The sequence below is a fragment of the Bos taurus genome, chromosome 22 (assembly GCF_002263795.3).
Source record: "Bos taurus isolate L1 Dominette 01449 registration number 42190680 breed Hereford chromosome 22, ARS-UCD2.0, whole genome shotgun sequence".
NCBI classification, from domain to species: Eukaryota; Metazoa; Chordata; class Mammalia; order Artiodactyla; family Bovidae; genus Bos; species Bos taurus.
In genome coordinates, this window is record NC_037349.1 from 27,398,446 (window position 1) to 27,421,582 (window position 23,137).

Below are 23,137 nucleotides of genomic sequence, written 5' to 3' on the forward strand. Positions count from 1 at the left end.
TCTAAAGGAGAGATTTTGGTTAAGGAAATCCCTGGTCATTTAAAAATGAAGAAAGAATTTCTTCCCTGACTTTCTAGATTAGACCCCAAGTAACGTCTTTTCTAGCCTTCCCAGGTGGTGCTAGTGGTAAAGAACCCGCTAGCCAGCGCTGGAGACATAAAATACGCAGATTTGATTCCTGGCTTGGGCAAATCCCCTGGAGAAGGGCGTGGCTACCCGTTCTAGTATTCTTGCCTGGAGGACACAATGGACAGAGGAGACTGGTTGTCCGTTGCAGAGAGTTGGACATGACTGAAGTGACTTAGCATGCACACATGCAGAGGCTTTTCTGAGTTTATGCTAAGTTAAGAAGCAGGTGTTTTTGTTGGGTTTTTAAAAAATGGTGTCAATTTCCTATGGTAAATAAATTTATAATTCAGTGATTTCAGAACAAATATATCTTATTATTTGGGAAAAAATGGCTTTTGGTGATTTGTTTTCTGCACCATGTCATATATTTTAGCAGTTTAATTACAAATGCTGATGTTTAACTCAAGTGAAATCCGAGTGGAAAGTATATCCTCAAGCTACCACTTATCATGTAAGTCAGCTCGTTACCATCAGATAGTCAAGAAATCTATTGAGTTTTGCCTTAAGTCACAGCAAACATATGTTCTTAAAATTCCATGTTTTGAAAGTCAGTGCCAACTTCCCTATCCACACTATGAAGATATCACTACTGAAAATTCTTGACAGCAATATTCTTTAACAACCTCTACTTTTTATAAATAAAGGAAAACATTCATTGCTAGAAATTGGAGGAAAGTAGAAGAAAGTAATCACCCATAAGCCTATCACTCAGAAAGACCATTTTAAAATTGTTCTTTCTTTCCAGACTTATGTTCTATGGTATTTCTCTTAGACAGTGCCAGTTTTGCCATGTATTTAGCTACCTGGTATCAGAACTTTCACTAGGTCATTAATAATTTTCGTAAATATGTTAGTGTATGTATAACATTCCATTGTGATAATGCGCCACAGTTTAACCATTTTCCTATTGGTAGACATGTCTTATATTTCCAGCTTCATCCAATCAACAGCCTTGTAATCACCTGTATGCAGTCAAGTGGCTGCAGACTTAGTAAAACTTACAGAGATGGTGTTGAGGAGTCTGATAAGCATATATATGGAGGATATCATTATAGGTGCTAAAAAAATGATAATAATAAAAGCCTTCGACATAATATTATTCTTGTCACATAACATTTGAAATTACTGAAATAATGCTGCAGCCTATCAATTAGTGTTGTCACTGTGCCACATTTCTACTAGAATTAGATTAGTTTTTATCATTTTCTTTCTATTTTACTGTACTGCCAATACAGTAGAGATTGAGTTGACAAAGGAAAAATCTACAGGTTATGAAAGTTGAGATATGATTACACAAATTTCAAAATGTAGATCATATATCAAGTTAGTTTTAATAAAGTGTGAAATTCAGCCAGCCTTCTGGATTGGGTTTCTAACCAGATGGAACTGAAAAATAAAACTGGAATTCCTAAGAGAGATGCCATCAACTCTCCTGCCCATTTTCGCTTCAGTACCTAACTCCATGCAGGTACAAAAATGCACTGTGTTTCATCAGAGCTGCTTCAGTTCAGTTCAGTTTAGTCACTGAGTCGTGTCAACTCTTAGCAACCACGTGGACTACAGCACGCCAGACCTCCCTGTCCATCACCAAATCCTGGAGTTTACTCAAACTCATGTCCATTGAGTCATTGATGTCATCCAACCATCTCATCCTCTGTCATCCCCTTTTCTCCCGCCTCCAATCTTTCCCAGCATCAGGGTCTTTTCAAATGAGTCAGCTCTTCACAGCAGGTGGCCAAAGTATTTGAATTTCAGCTTCAGCATCAGTCCTTTCAATGAATATTCAGGATTTATTTCCATTAGAATGGACTGGTTGGATCTCCTTGCTGTCCAAGGGACTCTCAAGAGTCTTCTCCAACACCACAGTTCAAAAGCATCCATTCTTCCACGCTCAGCTTTCTTTATAGTCCATCTCTCACATCCATACATGACTACTAGAAAAACCATAGCTTTGACTAGACAGACAATTTTTGGCAAAATAATGTCTCTGCTTTTTAATATGCTGTCTAGGTTGGTAATAGATTTTCTTCCAAGGCGCAAGCATCTTTTAATTTCATGGCTGAAGTCACCATCTGCAGTGATTTTGGAGCCCAAAAAAATAAAATCTGTCACTGTTTCTATTGTTTCCCCATCTATTTGCCATGAAGTAATGGGACCGGATGCCGTGATCTTAGTTTTCTAAATGTTGAGTTGTAAGCCAGATTTTTCACTCTCCTCTTTCACTTTCATCAAGAGGCTCTTTAAGTCTTCTTTGCTTTCTGTTGTAAGGGTGGTTTCATCTGTGTCTCTGAGGTTACTGATATTTCTCCTGGCAATCTTGATTCCAGCTTGTCCTTCATCCACCCCGGCATCTCGCATGATGTATTCTGCATATAACTTAAATAAGTAGGGTAACAATACACAGCCTTGACATACTCCTTTCAAATTTGGACCTAGTCTGTTGTTCCATGTCCGGTTCTAACTGTTGCTTCTTGACTGCATATGGATTTCTCAGGAGGCAGGTCAGGTGGTCTGGTATTCCCATCTCTTTCAGAGTTTTCCACAGTTTGTTGTGATCCACATAGTCAAAGGTATTAGCATAGTCAATAAAGCCTGAGTAGATGTTTTTCTGAAACTCTCTTGCTTTTTCCATGATGCAACCAATGTTGGCAATTTGACCTCTGGTTCCTCTGCCTTTTCTAAACCCAGCTTGAACATCTGGAAGTTCACAGTTCACATACTGCTTAAGCCTGGCTTAGAAAATTTTGACTTTACCTGCTAGTTTGTGAGATGAGTGCCATTGTAGTTTGAGCATTCTTTGGCATTGCCTTTCTTTGGGATTGGAATGAAAACTGATCTTTTCCAGTCCTGTGGCCACTGCTGAATTTTCCAAATTTGCTGGCATATTGCATGTGGCACTTTGACAGCATCATCTTTTAAGATTTGAAATAGCTCAACTGGAATTCCATCACCTCCACTAGCTTTGTTCGTAGTGATGTTTCCTAACCCCCACTTGACTTCTCATTAGGATGTCTGGCTCTAGATGAGTGATCACACCATCATGATTATTTGGGTCATGAAGGTCTTTTTGTACAGTTCTTCTGTGTATTCTTGCCACCTCTTCTTAGTATCTTTTGCTTCTGTTAAGTCCTTACCACTTCTGTCCTTTATTGTGCCCATCTTTGCATGAAATGTTCCCTTGGTATCTCTAATTTTCTCGAAGAGATCTCTAGTCTTTCCATTCTATTGTTTTCCTCTATTTCTTTGCACTGATTGCTGAGGAAGGCTTTCTTATCTCTCCTTGCTATTCTTTGGAACTCTGCATTCAACTGGGTATATCTTTCCTTTTCTCCTTTGCCTTTCGCTTCTCTTCTTTTCTCAGCTATGTAAGGCCTCCTCAGACAACCATTTTGCTTTTTTGCATTTCTTTTTCTTGGGGATGGTCTTGATCATTACCTCCTGTACAGTGTCATGAACCTCCTTCCATAGTTCTTCAGGCACTCTTGTCTCTCAGATCTAAAATCTAATCCCTGGAGAAGGAAATGGCAACCCACTCCAGTGCTCTTGCCTGGAGAATCCCAGGGACGGGGGAGCCTGGTGGGCTGCCGTCTATGGGGTCACACAGAGTCGGACACGACTGAAGTGACTTAGCATAGCATTGTAGTTTCCTTAGTGCATATACTGCTTATTTTAAATTCCGAAGATGACATCTCTAAAAAGAAAGCATTTTTCAGTTATAGCAAAGCACTCTACAACTCCTGTTTTAGTATGCAACATATAAACCCCAGTTTATATATTTTTGTCCCATTTGTTTCAACTCTTCTCTCTTCCAAGGTTCTCTGTTAATTTCTAAATAGATATGGTGAAGGTTAAGAGGTTGCAATATGATGGGCAGTATTTTGATGATAGCATTTAGTGCATACTTTAGAAATAATCAGTGTCAGAACTTAACACATTTTATTATTTTATTGCTGTTTTGCCTGTGTAGATGAGAGCCATAGAGTACAACTTTCTAAAATTGATTTTTTCCCCAACTTTACAAAGATTTGACAAAGCTTGTGCCCAGAAGGAAAGAGCTAGGGCACTGTAGTCATTTGAGGTTAGCATCTTGGCTTCTGTGTTTCTGTAGTCATTGGGATATTGAAGAGACGCTTCAAGAAATACAGCTGCAGGATCCCAGAAAGAACAATGACAAGGCTCTGGGCTGTTGACCACCAATTCACATAGTTATAGTTTGATTGGAGAAGGAAAAAGTCAGCTGTTTTTCTCATGCGAGCGAAGTTGTAGTGTCGCCACATGTGAAAGATATTGTAATGCACCTTTCGTGTGCTCTCCTGTGGGACAGAAAGTGAAATACAGAAAGGGTTCCTTTTTACCTCTCATCTAGCCTCGCCTGGGCACCCACCAGCACTAACCTCCTATATTCATGTGATTTTATGATATGTAAAAGTTGGCTATTGAGGGTGCAGAACAAAAAAAAAATGGGCTATTGGAGTTGTTGGTAAATGGCTAGTTTTGTTGTATATGAAAAAATTACCTGGACGTCAGTTTTTAAAAAATAATTTTTACAATGAAAAACTTCAGTGCTGAAACCAGAAAGCTCTTCCAGAGTATGTCTAGATGTAGACATATACTCAGCACATCAATGATTTCTGGGCAGTGTCTTCTGTTCTTTGTATATGGTAGAAGATAAAAGCCTGCAAATTTTTTACTGAAGGGCCGGACAGTTCAAAAAAATAAATAAATAAAATCTAATCCCTTGAATCTATTTGTCATTTCCACTGTATAATCATAAGGGTTATAACCCATATAATCATAGCCCCATGAACTATAGAGTCCATGGAATTCTCCAGGCCAGAATACTGGAGTGGGTAGCCTTTCCCTTCTCCAGGGGATCTTCCCAACCTGGGAATCAAACCCAGGTCTCCCACATTGCAGGCAAATTCTTTACCAGTTGAGCCACAATAGAAGTCCAAGAATACTGGAGTGGGTAGCCTATCCTTTCTCCATCGGATCATCCTGATCCATAAATCCTGTATTGCAGGCAGATTCTTTACCTACTGAGCTATCAGGGAAGCCTAAAAAATGAAAAAAAAAAAAATTGCTCAGTCGTGTAATACTCTTTGCGATCCCTTGGACTGTAGCCTACCAGGCTCCTCCTGGAGCATGCAAAATCCTTGGCATTTTCCAGGCAAGAGTACTGAAGTGGGTTGCTATTTCCTTCTCCAGGGGATCTTGCCAACCAGGGGATTGAACCCACATCTCCCACATTACAGGCAGACGCTTCACCCTCTGTGCCACCAAGGGAAGCCAGAACTGCTTAGGCTACTGCTTCATAGCTCTGTCAGACTGGGCTAGCATAGCTCAAGTATCGAAAATTTCCACACCTCAGACGCTTTAAACTTACAAGAGTTTCTTTCCCATTCATACTACATATCCATCACTGGTGTAGCTCAGATCCAGTCTATTCCATCTTCATTGCAGGATCCAGACTGGAGGAGCAGCCACTTTCCAGGTTGTGCTGGTCTCACGGCAGAGGGAAAATGATGGACCATGCTCTTCAGTGCCTCCTAAAGGGGTCATTCCACATTTGCTTTCCTTCCCCTGCCTGAAGAAAGCCATATGACAAAGCCTGATGTCTGTGAGATGCCAGTGAGAAGGGGACCACAAGTACTGTAGCCAAGCTGCTTGTCAGTGACAGAGAGGCAGGGGAGCTTGATCTTCTCACAGAGGGTGAGGAACAGAGGATTGCAGAGACTTTAAATAATAATACAGTCTACCCCAAAACATTTTTAGACACTGATAATCAATCCTACCAGCCAATAATAAGGATCATTAAAAATGTTTCTGGAGGAGCTAAGAATAAATTGCAGGTATCAAGAGATGCCTAGGGATCCCTGAGTTGCTCTTTCATCTGCCTATACTGCCTGCGCCTTCGTCCTTCATATCTTTCCTTCAGCATCTTCAACCTCAAGCCTTTATAGATATAACAAGTTAATTTATTCCATCCAGATGGATTACTTACATAAATATGTCAATTAAATATCCCCAAGACATATAAAAATTACCCCAAATGACTCTTGATTTAGAAAAAAGAATGATAACCTCAAATGCCTTCAATAGAAGGGCAGGTTTAACTAAGCAGTGGGAGGTGAGTGGGGCAATCTCTTCTTCCTTCACCCCATCCTTTCTATCCATCACTGTAGGACTAGTGTTTCTCATCGTCTGGTTTTGCAAAAGAAACCAGAAGTCTAGAATTTAAATGAAACTTCCCAAATTTAAATGTTGGCACCTACCCCAAATTAAAATACAGTATTTGGATTAGACAAGAAATATTTGTTAGCTGGGTCTGGCTTTCAGGAACTCTCAGGTTGCGGTGTCTGATTTGAAGCTTTATAGTTTCAGATGTTTCACTGTCTTGTGTTTTTAACTTCAGCAATAGCTCTGCCGGCCGTTTTCCTTCTTTTGCAGTTGAGACACTGGCGTCTATCAGGTCAGGGGAGTAGACTCATTACAGCTGACTTGTGAATGGCCACAGTGCATCTAGAAAGTCTGAAGTGTATTCGGTAGATCTTGTCTGTGATGTTTCAGGCTTGCTGTTTGTTAGTGCACAAAGGTAAATTCTTAGCAAAGTGGCAGCACATCAACCTCCTAATCTGAAGGCTCTGAGCTCATGTCTCAGAGAAGGCATAGTGTTAGGACTTCCCAGGTGGCTCAGTGGTAAAGAATCTGCCTGAAAAGCAGGAGACCCAATTTCGATACCTGGGTCAGGAAGATCCCCTGGAGGAGGCATGGCAACCCACTCCAGTATTATTGCTGGGAGAATTCCGTGAACAGATGAGCCTGGCAGGCTACAGTCCATGGGGTCCCAAGGAGTTGGACATGACTGAGTGACTAACACTTTCACTTAAAGGTAAATAGTTTTGCTAGTTTGTGGAAGGAAAGGGTTAATATTTGAAGTTTGACCTTAGTAAGCTAGAAAAGAAGAGCAGTTAAGGCTTAATACAAGGTACATGCATGCTCAGTCACTTCAGTCGTGCCCAACTCTTTGCCACCTGCTAGACTGTAGCCTGCCAAACTCCTCTGGCCATGGGATTCTCCAGGCAAGAATACTGGAGTAGGTTGCCATGCCTTCCTCCAGGGGAGCTTCCTCACCCAGGGATTGGACTCAGGGATGAAACCCATGTCTCCTGCATTGCAGGCGGATTCTTTACCACTGAACCATCACAGAATCCCCTAATACAGGGTAACTAAAGATTACTAAGGGTGGAAGTCGAAAGTAGGGATGAAGATAACTAAAGAGAAATTTGGATCATACAATAATCAAACTTTGTTCATAATTTGCTTAATGTTTTACAATCTCCAGTCATTGAATGATTCTTGCAAGATTTTAGTCACATACTCAAACAACCTGATTATTATTTCCCTAATTTATTTACTTTAATACTCAAATATATTTATTTTATTATTTTATTTTTTGTTGTTGGAGAAGACTCTTTTTTGTTGTTATTTTATTTATTTATTTAATTTTATTTTTTAACTTTACAATATTGTATTGGTTTTGCCATATATCAAAATGAATCCACCACAGGTATACATGTGTTCCCCATCCTGAACCCTCCTCCCTCCTCCCTCCCCATACCATCCCTTTGGGTCGTCCCAGTGCACCAGCCCCAAGCATCCAATATCGTGCATTGAACCTAGACTGGCAACTCGTTTCATATATGATATTCTACATGTTTCAATGCCATTCTCCCAAATCATCCCACCCTCTCCCTCTCCCACAGAGTCCAAAAGACTGTTCTATACATCAGTGTCTCTTTTGCTGTCTCGCATACAGGGTTATCGTTACAATCTTTCTAAATTCCATATATATGCGTTAGTATACTGTATTGGTGTTTTTCTTTCTGGCTTACTTCACTCTGTACAATAGGCTTCAGCTTCATCCACCTCATTAGAACTGATTCAAATGTATTATTTTTAATGGCTGAGTAATACTCCGTTGTGTATATGTACCAAAGCTTTCTTATCCATTCATCTGCTGATGGACATCTAAGTTGCTTCCATGTCCTGGCTATTATAAACAGTGCTGCGATGAACATTGGGGTACACGTGTCTCTTTCAATTCTGGTTTCCTCAGTGTGTATGCCCAGCAGTGGAATTGCTGGATTATAAGGCAGTTCTATTTCCAGTTTTTTAAGGAATCTCCACACTGTTCTCCATAGTGGCTGTACTAGTTTGCATTCCCACCAACAGTGTAAGAGGGTTCCCTTTTCTCCACACCCTTTCCAACATTTATTGCTTGTAGACTTTTGGATCTCAGCCATTCTGACTGGCGTGAAATGGTACCTCATTGTGGTTTTGATTTGCATTTCTCTGATAATGAGTGATGTTCAGCATCTTTTCATGTGTTTGTTAGCCATCTGTATGTCTTCTTTGGAGAAATGTCTATTTAGTTCTTTGGCCCATTTTTTGATTGGGTAATTTATTTTTCTGGAGTTGAGCTGTAGGAGTTGCTTGTAAAATATATTTATTTTAAAAGGCTTTGTATCATTGTTATTTACAGAACATGATTAATATTCTCTCCATTACAAAGTGGTAGTCCTACATCTTTTTTTCTATAAAAATGAAAGCAAATCAGTTATTTAAACAGAGAAAAGTTTAACAGTTAAAACTACAGTGAATAGCAAAAAGAAACATAATCATTTGCCAGAAATGTGTCCATGAAAATAAGTTTTGCAATGAGCGAATCGGAGTGTTAATGATTGTTATTAGTAGAGTGATATCCTGTTCTTGATTGCTCAATTTGAGATGAATTATTTGTAGTAAATATATCCTTAGGTCAGAGTTAATTTGAATTATGACTGTGTGTTTTGGGGTGTTTACCAGACATCTGTGTGCAACTGAAAACATCTGAGTTATTTGTTTGTATAATGCCCTTTGTTCTGTGTCATTATTTAGATCATAGTTTAATCTATGTGTTGTATTTAAAGTAGATTGCCACTGATGTGCCAATTTCAGCGTCATCAAAAAGAATCATATTTATGAATAATTGCATCCAACTAAGAGTTGGATGTAGTAGTTTTTTTTTTTTTCCCTAATGTGAATATAGGCAAATATTTGCAATTAAAATGTTATCCACGTAAATCATCTTAGTGGTACAAGTACTGATCTCTGGGAACCACTAACGTGGTTCGTGGTTAGAAGTCAGAAAATATCTTTACCTTGTTCTCACTGTACTTAGGAGAATCTCTGACACAGAACAAGTGCTTATTGAGTATGTAGTGACTGAAAGGGATTTCCAGATAGCAACCTTTTCTGCAAGGCCTGTGTCATTCATCCGGTCTGCCATGCCTTCCTTCTTATCCCACCACTCATATGACCGCCATCATCGTGGCCTGTTCACAGATTCCAGTTCTGCCCCAGCCCTCCGACTCCACTACCATCACTTGCGTTTGGACCTTTATTGCCTTTTATACAAAATGCTACAGTGTATTCCCTACGGAGCTTCCACCAAGGTTTTCCTCCTTCTCCCTCTGCCCCGCAGAAGATCTATGAGCACACACCTATTGGTTCCACAGATCTGATCCTTCTTCAGCCTTCTGCCAATTGCCTACAAAGCAATATTCCTTTTCTAGTTCCTTTGACCTTCTAGACCCTTTAGAATATGGTTCCTACCTGCCTCTCCAACTGCCTTTGCTCTGATCCCTTCCCCTCATCCTTACCTGTATTGTCAGGACTCAGCTCCCCATGGCACCGTGTTAGTTCTTGGCCTCTGCACCCTGGCCTGTGTCATTCCTTCGCCTTGGATACCCCCTGCCACGCCCAGCCCAACCCCTGCATGTTCAACTCTTATCATCTTTCAAAATCCACTTGAGATGTTGGCACCTCCTTATCTGCTTTTTCCCTTAACACTTAGAACTATGTTAGTTAACAAATCATTTAAGTATTTAACTAACACACCAACTGTTTAACTGTTTTTTTCTTATTTTTTCTTTCTGTTATGTTTCTTGTCTTCTTAGCCTCAACATGATCAGCTATATTCAAACTCTCAAGCTGATGGTCAGCATTAATGTCCCAGTTTTGTCTTTGTGAAATTTATAGCATTTATTGGGTTGTGTCTTAGAGGACTATAAAAACCATGGAGCTAGAAAATACATTCTAAATCCTGTTATGTCATATTTGAAAACACTGTCCAGCCATATGTTGTCCTGCTGATACCATGGTGAATAAACTGATATTTTTTTCCTGATTCTTTACCCAATTCATTATCTTACTTTATCATTGCATGAACCATTCCTTAGGGACACATAGGGAATAGATCAAACTTATTTTCTAATAATGCTACAAAAGTTTTTTTCTTAATCCTTGTGTTTTATTTCTTGCCTTAAAATGGCAGCCAGTTACATATAAAATCTTAAGTTGATATCTACCTTTGACAGGATACTGGATTCGTGACTAAAAACTATGGACATATGGACAAATCATTTGTCAACTCTTTCAAGAGCTGTAGTCACAGATAGTCAGCACAGTGTAATAGGGGAGGCATAGACTTTGGAATTAACAAGAGCTTGTTTGAATCCACATGGTATCTCTTACCAGTTGTGCATCTTAGCAAGTTCTTTGCTTTTAATTTTTGTGATAAAAATACACATGACATAAAATTTCCATCTCACTTCTTTTTAAATGTATAGTTCCTGAGTGTTAGGCTTGGTTGCTGTTAGGCTTGGTTAGCTAATCTCCAGAACTCTTTTCACCTTATGAAAGAGAAAATCTGTACCTATTAAACATCTCCTCTTCTCCTCTCCTTCACCCCTGGCAACCGCAATTCTACATTATGCCTTTATGGATTAACTACTCCAGCTGCCTTGTATATGTGGATTCACATACAGAATTTGTCTTCTTGTGACTGGTTTATTTCATAATTTCCTCAAGGCTCATCCATATTATAACATGTGTCAGGATTTCCTTCCTATTTAGGGCTAAATAGTATTCCATTCTATGGATAAGCCTCATTTTGATTACTCATTCATTTGTTGATGGACACTTAGGTTGCTCAACCTTTCATCTACTGGGGATGATGCTGCTATCAACATGAATGTAGAATCTGTTTTTATAAACTCTCTGGGTCCAGATTACCCATGTACAGAAAATGGGCATTATTATAATGCAATATAATGAGAATTGAGTAAATTATTAAAAAGTATATTCTATCATTCCTAACATAGTTTAGGTTTTAATAAATGTTAGTTGCTAACAGTAATAGAATGTTAAATATGAAGAGAAAGTTGGTCTGATCAAGGATTTTCCAGATGTTATTCTTACCAGTAGTGATAAGAGATGATTTTAAAATAGCTTATAAATATTTTTTAAATTTTAATAATGCTTCATTTATTAAATAGAATACCATAGGAATGTAACTAGCATAACAGGCTCATGATTATGTGACTATTAGTGTTTAGGAAAAGGCTAAACTGTGTGGATCACCACAAACTGTGGAAAATTCTGAATGAGATGGGAATACCAGACCACCTGACCTGCCTCTTGAGAAACCTGTATGCAGGTCAGGAAGCAACAGTTAGAACTGGACATAAATAGGGAAAGGAGTATGTCAAGGCTGTATCTTGTTACCCTGCTTATTTAACTTATATGCAGAGTATATCATGAGAATCGCTGGGCTGGACGAAGCACAAGCTGAAATCAAGATTGCCGGGAGAAATATCAATAACCTCAGATATGCAGATGACACCACGCTCATGGCGTTGGTGAAAGCAAAGAAGAACTAACAAGCCTCTTGATGAAAGTGAAAGAGGAGAGTGAAAAAGTTGGCTTAAAGCTCAACATTCAAAAAGCTAGGATCATGGCATCCGGTCCCATCACTTCACGGAAAATAGATGGGGAAACAGTGGGAATAGTGGCAGACTTTATTTGGGGGGGCTCCAAAATCACTGCAGATGGTTACTGCAGCCATGAAATTAAAAGACGCTTACTCCTTGGAAGAAAAGTTGTGACCAACCTAGATGGCATATTAAAAAGAGAGATTACCGTGCCAACAAAGGTCCATCTAGTCAAGGCTATGGTTTTTCCATTAGTCATGTATTGATGTAAGAGTTGGACTATAAAGAATGCTGAGCGCAAAGAATTGATGCTTTTGAACTGTGGTGTTGGAGAAGACTCTTGAGAGTCCCTTGGACTGCAAGGAGATCCAACCAGTCCATTCTGAAGGAAATAAGTCCTGAATATTCATTGGAAGGACTGATGCTGAAGTAAAAACTCTAATACTTTGGTTACCTGATGCGAAGAACTGACTCATTTGAAAAGACCCTGATGCTGGGAAAGATTGAAGGTGGGAGGAGAAGGGGACAACAAAGGATGAGGTGGTTGGATGGCATCACCCACTCAATGGACATGATTTTGTGATGGACAGGGAGGCCTGACTTGCTGCAGTCCATAGGGTCGCAAAGAGTGGGAAACAACTGAGCGACTGAACTAAACTGAACTGAAAGTCAATGTTTATGTGTTTTTTTGTTCAATCAAGTTCATTTATTAAAAAATAGCAAAAATGATGGAAATGGAACATGACTATCTGATGCTTAGAAACACCAATATGGAAAATGAGTAATCAGACCCAGCATGGAGCTTTTATTTCCCCCCCTTTCCCATTTCCTGTTTTGTTATTATTATTTTTTTTTTCTTTTTGTCCATTCAAAAAGTATTGAGTTTAGGATGCACTCATTCAGCTCATCTGTTGATATTCTGGGACTCATACAAAATAAGGCTGAATGCTAAACATGAAGTCACTTCTTCTGCAAGACTAGTGATGGAATAAATCACTCCAAAATAAATTCCACCAAAATTACTCAAGTTTCCTATACTCTGCAAGCACATATCTCTTGACAGGACACATCATGATGAAGTATATTATCTGAACTGCATCAAATGGAGCCTGTCCTTTTCTGGTGCTGCTAGGCCATGGGGAATCACAGACTTTGGTAACTGTTCTCACAACAGTGCATTCATAACATTTGGATGGAGCCCCCAGAACATAGTCATTAGGAACCCTAGGCAACTGCCATTATGTATGTTTTGTTATATAAGCTTTGCAACTTGAATGCTCTGAGCTGACCTGAACTCCTTGTGAATATCAGATCACAAATTTTAAACGCAATGTGGAATAGTATGAAAGAACAGACAGGAAGCCAAAGAATCTGCAGGGAATAGTCTTGTTTAGCATCATTAGTCACCTCAGTGTATCTGTGTGGTCTCCCCATGTGTAAGTCCAGCCACCTCTCCCTCATGGCATGAGTCAGCGATATCTAGAAATGTCTCAGCATGGCAAATCTTTTATATCATTTTCCCATAACAAATTCAGTTAACCAAGTTACATTTTGTGGCTAAATCTACAAGTACAACGTATTTCAGCACTGTTTTGGGCAATTGTGATGTTGTTGCCAAATGGATAATATTATGTTTGCTGTTTCATGATTAAGAAACTGACTTTTCAGTGCCCTATGTTGCTCTTGACAAATGCTACCAAACCCCCCTCCTCCTGCATCTAGTGTTCATGCTGCTGCTGCTGCTGCTAAGTCGCTTCAGTCATGTCTGACTCTGTGCGACCCCATAGACGGCAGCCCACCAGGCTTCCCCATCCCTGGGATTCTCCAGGCAAGAACACTGGAGTGGGTTGCCATTTCCTTCTCCAATGCGTGAAAGTGAAAAGTGAAAGTTACGTCACTCAGTGTGTCCGACTCTTAGCGACCCCATGGACTGCAGCCCACCAGGCTCCTCCATCCCTGGGATTTTCCAGGCAAGAGTACTGGAGTGGGGCGCCATTGCCTTCTCCGCTAGTGTTCATGAGAGGAAACTAAATTATAAATCCACGTTTTTAAACCTCAGAGAGTTTCATTAATTATGTAATGGAATTCTCATTAACGTTTTAGTGTTTTGCCTTATTTTTCTCAAAAATTGATTTAAACTTGGAAAACGAAGACTAAAATATAGACTGTTTGCTGCAATTTTTCATGTGTGTAGCTATTACTTCATGGGAATAAATCTAAGTAATCTTTATTTTTGATTGCCTCCCATTTTGCTCGTCTCATCATACATGGCTGGCTTAAAAATCATCTGCACTTCATTTCCTACAACTTTAATCTGCTCAGTTGGCAATTTCTCTCAGCCTCTGGATGTATGAAACAGGACACACTGCCTGCCTTTCCTGGCCCATCAACAGGCAACCCTCTAGTGGTGGATAAAAGAATTTCTTTATCTCCAGTATCAACAAGTTTTCCAAGACATCACTGTGGTGGTGGTGGTTTAGTTGCTAAGTTGTCTCCAACTTTTTGCGATCCCATGGGCTATATAACCTACCAGGCTCCTCTGTCCATGGGGTTCTCCATGAGTGGATTGTCATTTCCTTCTCCAGGGGATCTTCCCAACCCAGGAATCAAACCCATGTCTCCTGCATTGCAGATGGATTCTTTACTGCTGAGCCACCTGGGAAGAAATGCCCTAAAGTGTATCATGAATATGCTAAAATGAATTGTCTCACAGTGTTCTGGAAATGACTTTGTAAAAGGAAATTTAGCTATTCTGTTATTTTTTCTGATTCTGCCTATGCACTATGAGTTACCAAAGAGATTCTGCCTTACTTCTGCCGCCTCCTTTATCTATGTGTCGTATGTAAAATATCACTCCATGCTCAAATCTATTTTGCTTTTCTCATTCTGCATTTCAAGCTCCCAGTCAGCCACCAGGAAATGTTGTTTGGAATGCTACAGACACGAAAGTGTTGCTTAATTGGGAACAAGTGAAAGCCATGGAGAATGAATCAGAAGTAACAGGATATAAAGTAAGTGGTATAATTTGCAATGCTTTCTTTTCCCACTTCTGGTAGTACTTTTCAAAGAAAGCTAGATTTGAACAGTTTTTATTTGTTTGTTTGTTTGTTTTTTCCCTAAATGTTGATGGTGTGGTCTTTATAAACTACTTTTGACATACAGATATCAAGCTGTTTGTGAAAAGAATATTTTTCCAAAATGCCTGATTTCTTAAATATAAATTTAAGTGAAATAATTGTGCTCATATGGGAATTTTAGGCCAAATGTTGGTAAAGTGTTTGTTGTTTCCTATTTCTGATACTCATCTATATACTACTTAAAATGAATCCATAGTTTTGGCTCTGATTCCTTGGTCTGGTGTTCAGGTCCTTGCCCCGTCTCTGAAGCCTTAGAAATACCCAGCCAACTGAATGTTTCATGGAAGAAGTTCAGTCTCCCGACCTCATTGATTTTGAGGATTTGATGAGTCTTACCATGTGCTGACCCTTCATCTAAGATCTATGATAGATCTATGAATGCAGCAGATACTGTAGTGGGTATAGAAAAACAACTGATATAAATGAAGTAACATCAGGGGAATAATTCTGATGAAAAAATAAAAGCAGGCAGTAAAAAAGATTATGTTTGTTCATGCATTTTAGGTTTTCTATAGGACTAGCAGTCAAAATAATGTGCAAGTGCTGAACACAAATAAAACTTCAGCTGAACTTTTGCTGCCCATTAAAGAGGACTACATTATTGAAGTTAAGGCCACAACGGATGGCGGGGATGGGACCAGTAGTGAACAGATCAGGATTCCAAGAATAACCAGTAAGTCGGTCGAAGTCAGTGTCTCAATTCCCAGCATCAGTTATGAGCCTGCAAGAGAGAGTCTGTTTGCGCACACCCCACCCCGTCTTTTTTCTTTTTTTTCCTACTGTGTCTTTTGTCTGAATGCTGAGAAGGTTTTAGAATATGAGAAGTGAGGGAAGGAGGAATTCCTCAAGAGTGCTGCTAAGTAAGGAGAATGATAAGAGCCGAAAGACAGGAAAAAAAAAAAAACCCTTGAGAAATGTTTAGCAAATGTTATTAGTTTAACTTTTGTATTCTGAGCTTTGCATAAATTTGCCTTTGGAGTTCCATAAAAATAGAATTCTTTTTCTCAAGGGCAATGTTGAACCCACAAAACAATTTTAAGATCTTTAATATTCCAGTTGTTTGCCTCCTAGAAATTATAGCTATGTCTTATCAGTTCTTTACCAAGTAGAAATTTTAACATTTTTAAGGTCATAACCCACTTTTGACCAAACTGAAAGACACTTTCTAAACAAATTCTTGGTTTCTGATTTCAAAGGAAGTTCATACTTACTTTTCCTTTCAAAATCCACATGAAGCCTACTTTATTACAATATAAAGTTACACTTTCAGAGTTGAGGGAAACAGACTTTTCATACATATTTTATCAGTGACAGCGGTAGAACACATTTTATCTTTTCTTTTAAATCTCAAGTGTGGAGTTTCGGGGCCTCATTTAAGTACCACAGAAGCCATCCTGTCTTCATACTTTATTCTCTGGTCCTTAGTAACCTAAATTACTTTGTTTCCTTTCACTGAACTCTACCTAATCTATAGTCTTGGACATTCAAAATTAAAACCCTTATCTGTAATCTTGGAAAACAAAATGGGACATCTTTAGCAAATATAGAGAAAGGGAGATGTGGAAATTTGGAAGAATTTTATCTTTTCATGAAAGCATAAAGACTGCAATACTTAGACCAAAAACAAACAAGTAGCCATGTGAAGAAAATGCGAAATGTTTATCTCAGAACTGAGTTCTGCAACATAAAAATCTGTAGAAACCATTTAGGACTACAGACATTTTTAAAAGTGTATGCACTTCAGTAGAGCAAAACCAGAAATTAATTTAAGCTTATTATTGGTAATATTAGTGTTAATATTTAAGTTTTAAAATTAAGATTAAGATATTCTGTCCTATTTCTATGATAGCTCAAGGTTCAGAGTTAAAATTACAATATGGCCAGGTACTTTTGTGGTAGTCAGGTGGCTAAGACACCACAGTCCCAATGCTGGGGGCCTGGGGTTCGATCCCTAGTCAGGGAACTAGATCCCACATGCCACAGCTAAGAGTTTGCATGCTACAACTAAAAATCCTGCGTGGGGATGTCCTTGGTTTGCATGCTGCAACTGAGAGTTTGCATGCCACAACTAAAGATGCCGCATGGCATAACTAAAAGACCCTGCATGACGCCACTGAAAATTCTGCATACTGCAACTAAAGACGCCACAGGCCGAAATGAAAAAGATGCTGCATGCTACAGCTAAAAGACCCAGCATGGGGACTTCCCTGGTGGTTAGCATGCTGCAGCTAAGAGTTCGCATGCCGCAACTGCTGATCCTGCATGCCACAACTAATGAACCCATGTGCCGCAACAAAGACCGAAGGCCCCGTGTGCCCTCAACTAAGATCCGGTGCACAGCGTGGCCAAAGAGGAACTGTCAACAGGAATGGGTTCTGTGTGTTTGCAGGAACAGACATGATTTTAGCATTTGAGGGCTGCCATCTCAAGAGTAGCCTTTTCCTCTGACATCTGCCATCTTGCTGAGCATGCATAGGTTGCCGGTCTTAAGTGCAGACAAAGCCATCTCTAGGAAAATGGAGCTTGTTACTGATTGCTTTTTTAAGATGTTGTTTTATATTATACATAACAATTTATGTACAAATGCACAAAAGAGAAATAAACACAGATTTTTCAGAACCCTTCTCTGATGAAGCTTTAATTAAACCATTGAATTAGCTCAAAATTGTCTGTAATAGAGTATAGTTGTTTTCAAAATGATTAAGTTGCTTTTCCACTTTCAATTAAAGTTAAATAATACTAGATAAACAAAACCCAGAATCATTTAAGAAAGCTTAAGTACGTCAGGGTGTTTATAGATACCCATGGCAAATAAAATCGGCTACATTGATAAATAAACTGAAAACTAATGTTAACTTGTGGTAGTAAATTAGGTCCCTGATATGATTTGCTTATGATTGGAAAGACTTTGCTTTTGTCCTGGTTGCTTAAATTGGTGCAGTTCTCATTAATGAGCTGTTTATCGTCTTTGACAGATATGGATGCAAGAGGTTGTACGTCAGCCATCTCCACTGTCTACCCTGTGTCAAGTTATGTCTCTGTAATAATGTTCTTTATTGTAAACACCTTGTGGTGATAGTCATTTTTAATTATTTATTGGAAAAGAAGTGCTTTCATGAAATCCAGTGATGATGCATGGTTTTTTTTCAACTGTATTTTTAAATTTCTACATAGGTAAAATATGAATATAATAGAAAAAAACAGTAAATCCCTTTAGGGGACTCTGAAATGCCTTAATATTTACTTGATAAACCAAAGGAATTTATATATTACATCCACCCGATTTTTGATAGAGACATTCTTAAGCTATGATTTGAGGCCTGCCTGTGGATGAAGACTCACATGCCACCATGTGTATGCATATGCAGACACATGCATGGCTGTGGTGCTTTTAGGGTTTTTTTTTAATTAATAGAGAAAAACTCATGTAATCCAAATGCTTTCTTCCCATTGTAATAGCACTATTTGGAAGATATAATTAATATTATTTTGAAATGCTCATTTGAAATACTCAAGGATGAAAAATTACATTTTAAAATTTACCCTGTTTGGAAAAGGGTGCATGTGATTCAAAAGAACGTTGTTAGAGATGCTCCGCTAGAATGTGGAAGTGTGCTATTTGTTCAGGTAAACTAGTGAGTGTTTGTGAGATTGTTTACAAATCACTTTTCTCACTCTGCTTCTCAATTACTCATCCCTAAAATGTGGAGATAGTAATACCCATCTTATCTGCCTCTGCCCCGTACATTACTTACTAAAAGATAAAGAAGGAAATCTGAAAGTGCTTTGTTACCCCTAATGCACTAAGCCTGTACAAAATATTAGTGTGAGTTTATTTAATAATATTAAAGTCATGAGAACCTGTCATATTTTTAAAGTTTGCACTTTAAACAAAGTTTTCATTGTAGGTAATGCTTTCTCTTTCATTCCATGATATTATTTTGGCATGATCACATTCTATCATTTTCTCAAAAGTTTTAAAAACTGAAATAAAATTAAAAGGAATAGTTTCCTTCATACCTATGAACAAGCTTTCAGGTTTTATTAAAACCTGGTGGAGGAAATAAGAAATGACCTGAATCTTAACCCATATATTATACAAAATTCACATGATCCTTCATTTCCAATTTTTTATTCCATTACGGGACTCTTTTTTGGATGGTGGAGATGGTTTTTTAATGAAGTCCAACAGTCTGTCAGAGTGAGTCTGGCAGAATTTTTAGCTCCTGAGCTAAATTTGTAATAGAACCATGGCCATGCTGCTGACTTTGATATGTATGACTCAGTCTCTCAATGCATTGTGTTCAAAGGATTGTCAAAGACATGACTTCATAGCAATATGTTAAAAATATAAGAAAATCAGCAGATTGAGTGTTAAACATTGCAAAATCAATTTTTTACCTATTTCCAACGGTTTCACATTTTGCAGGAACTTGTTCTTTGCAAAGATACCTGAATTTGAAACCAACAGATATCAAAAGAGAATACATATTAGCAAAATTCTGATATCACCATAAAGCATTACTTTACATTTAGAGATTCCTTTTAAGATAACATCATTATACACAAAGAAAAAAATATTTATAACTTTTCTCTGGAAGTTCTGTATATAGTGTATATATCTAGAAAAAAATCTGAACAAGTAGATTTCATATGACCATTGTTATTTCAGGTCAAAAAGTGGGGGAACACTTCCTCCAATACCTGTATTTTATGCAACATGTAATGGAGTTGTACCTTTTTATTACTTAGTAATTCCTAGAATATGTTCCTATAGTTTTCATTTTCAAGATGATTAATCTCTTGTTTCATGGTGTTTCTAGAAATATATCTCCATGAGATATGTACTTTGTTTCATATTGAAAAGTATGACATTTACCTTTAAATTCCTGTGTGTGTATCCTATGGTTATCTGTATGTATTATTTTTTATTATTCTAATAAAATTTATAAAAAGCAAATGCCTATGTGTGATTAATTGTGTTATGGTCAAAAAGAACATTTTAAGGGAGAAATAAGAGGGCATCATAATAGTTGTTCTGATGCTATCATTTCTTATATTTTTCAGTCTACTTTTTGTCTTTCTATCTTTTAAACTTTTATCTTTTTATAATCCCATGACAGTAGTTTGAGACAATGCCCTCTCTATTAAAGGTATTTCAGCTTTGGGTAGATGGGAGAAAAGAGAAGCAGAAAATTATCTTATTGAATTATGGTATTTAGTTTCTTCTGATTTTATTTGGTTGATACAGCTACTCCCACTTTTTTGACAAATATCTTCTTAATATTGGTGTCAATTTATCAACTCTCATTAATTTTCTCCTTGGTATCAGGGTTAGAGACTTGCTTCTAAACAATCCTTGTGCTATAATATACACTAAGTATTTGAATACATGCAGTAGGAAAAGATTGATTTTTAATTAGTAAAGAGTTTTAAATGTTATCATCGATGTAAGGAAAATTAGACATGAAATAATAATTCAATCATTTTCTTACATGAAAACCTAAGGTATACTTAGAGGCAGGAGAATTCAGTGGAAAAAGTATGTGTAGGGCTTCTGCCAGGGTGTGAGAATACATGTGTGTGTGCACACATATGTGTGTGGCTCTGATTTTAAGTCTAGTTGTACCAGTTGTATTAGTGTAACTTCAGCTTCCCTGGTGGCTCAGTGGTAAAGAATCCACCTGCCAATGCAGAAAAAATGAGTTTGATCCCTGGGTCAGGAAGATCCCCTGGAGGAGGGCACGACAACCCACTCCAGTATTCTTGCATGGAGAATCTCATGGACAGAGGAGCCTGGCGGGCTCCCATCCACGGGGTTGCAAAGAGTCAGACATGACTGAGAGACTGAACATGCAAATAAAGGTCAAAAAACTGGGGAATGTGCAGAAACAGATTAGACCATCCAAACCAGCCCCAGTGGTATTATCTTCTCAGGGGTGTCAAATCTTCAGTGACTGCTCTTTGTGGAAGTTTCTACTCTTAAGAAAATGGCGGTTATTGGTGTTACCTGTTGAGAGTTAGGAAACAAAATGATGTGTGTGAGTGCCTAGAATCATGCCCTTATTATTCTTCGTATCAGTAGCTAACTATATGACACTGGAAGACAAAAGACAATGTTCGAAGGTGGCCTTATATATGTTCAGAGCTCTCCTTTGGTCTCATTCTGCTGAGAAGAAAGGTACATGATTCCAGGAGTTCCTAGAAGAGAGAGTAAAGTGATTCTAGAATCAGATTAGCTTTTCATCATCATGTAATATTGATGCTAACTTGTCTTCACTCTCTAGGTGCCCGATTCTGCGGTAAGCTCTCTATCTTTTCTCAATTCATCCACACAGCCATCTTAACTAGATACCGTTATCCAGCCCTTTCTACAAATGAGGAAACCAAGGTTCAGGAAGATTAAGGACACTGTACTAGATCATCCCAGCAGGGACACCGTTAAAAGGGATTCTAGCCCAGGCAATCTGGCTGCAACCCCTGAGGCTGAGGCATGATTAGGTTTTTAATCTCTCTGAAAATCAGATCCATTAGATTTAGAGATCCCAAATAAGTATCTCTAATGCCAATTTGTGGTATACTTTGTTCTGCTGCTATTATTGATAATTCAAGTTGGAGAACCAAACACCTAGGAAGACTTCTTTTAGGTATTGTGGATTTTGATAGTCTCTAATTCTTACATGGAAGGCTATCCAATCTAAAATTGACCAAGTGTCAGAATTCTTTTAGTAAAAATTACGAAAATATTTTTCTGTTTTAAAAATATTTTTCAAGCTGTATGTTTAATTTTCTTCAGACATTTTTAAAATGAAAATGGTTTGTGTTGATTTTCAGTAGTATTACCATTTTCAATGAAAACCTAGGAGTATAGTTCAATTAAATAAAGAAAAATTATTAGAGTGTTACAAGTTTTATTTCCTAATTAAAATCACCCCTGCTGTTTCATATTCTTATAATGACATCTCTTTTTAAATTTAAAATTAATCTTAACTGGTTTCATTTTTTTCCAAAGTATTTTACCCTTTTTAAAAATGAAAATTGCACTGATATTCATTATCATTTGGATACACTTCAGTAAATATTGGAGGTAAAATCACCAGAACAGCAATTACAAATTTAGCAATTAGTAAATTGTACCACTCTTTTGAAAGAAAATATGTAAACAGATAGGACTATAATTCTTTTGAATGGTCAGGTTTTCTGCTGTTGTTTTTATTTGAACCCTGTCCTGATTTAATGTCTTGGTTTACATATAGGTGATAATTACCTCTTGAACTTGCACCAGAATAATACAGAATTAAATTTGTAAGAAAGGGTTGTTTCTATTGATTGTCAGCATTCATTCTTATTCTTGAATCTTACTTTGCCTGCCGAAATTATCTTGCAGGCTGATGATTCTACCTTGATCAGTAATACCATGGGGAAGGAAAAGAATTAAATCCTGTATAATTGGATGTTACCTGGGAAAAGTCAGGAAAAAAAAACAGAGACAAGTGATAAGAATAGCAAATTAGTAGAATTATTTTACCATCCATCAGACAGTGGAATGGGACAGACTAATGTAAATGCCCATGCTAATGTGAAGTGTTGGTGGAGACTGGCTATTGATGAAGTGAAGGATCCATTCAGTGTGATTGGTGTTTTGACTTTTCCAAAGCCTTCAGACAGGAATGGCTGCCCTTGCAAGAGTAAGTTTCAGATTCACATATGGAAATGCTCATTGGGATCATAAACTGTGGCACAATAAGTACACTCGTCATTGTGTGCAGCTCCTATTCAGATGCTCAGCACCTAACAGTTGAGTGAACCATTTTGTCTCACCCTTGCATATCTTACTTACTTACTTTTTTTCTCCCATGCTGCCCCTGGAGACATTAAGATATGCCAATTAGGAGACTAAAATGCATTTTAAAATGTATTTGAAATAAAAGCAATAGATCATCTCTGTTGGGAAAGTTGACCAAATTGGAAAGAAGGAAGTGTGACATAGTGGTTAAGAACATTTGTTCTCAGTAGTAGGTCTGTGTTGGAACCCTAGGCATGTCTCTAAAGAAC

At 38.1% G+C, this 23,137-nt stretch overlaps 1 protein-coding gene across 4 annotated transcripts in view; it reads left to right on the plus strand.

The window, feature by feature from the left end:
* The window catches only part of CNTN3 (contactin 3), a 399,434-nt gene extending 379,392 nt beyond the window's left edge, over positions 1–20,042 (plus strand). For 3 of the 4 annotated variants that reach the window (XM_024983152.2, XM_059880039.1, XM_059880037.1), the window contains 2 exons: positions 14,844–14,956; positions 15,587–18,149. In XM_024983152.2, the coding sequence (XP_024838920.1) occupies positions 14,844–14,956; positions 15,587–15,910 (437 nt within the window). In that variant the 3' untranslated portion in view covers positions 15,911–18,149. Of the gene's footprint in view, positions 1–14,843; positions 14,957–15,586 lie in introns of all 4 variants that reach the window. The other variant, XM_059880038.1, reaches the window with a different exon arrangement.
* Positions 20,043–23,137: the final 3,095 nt, after the last annotated feature.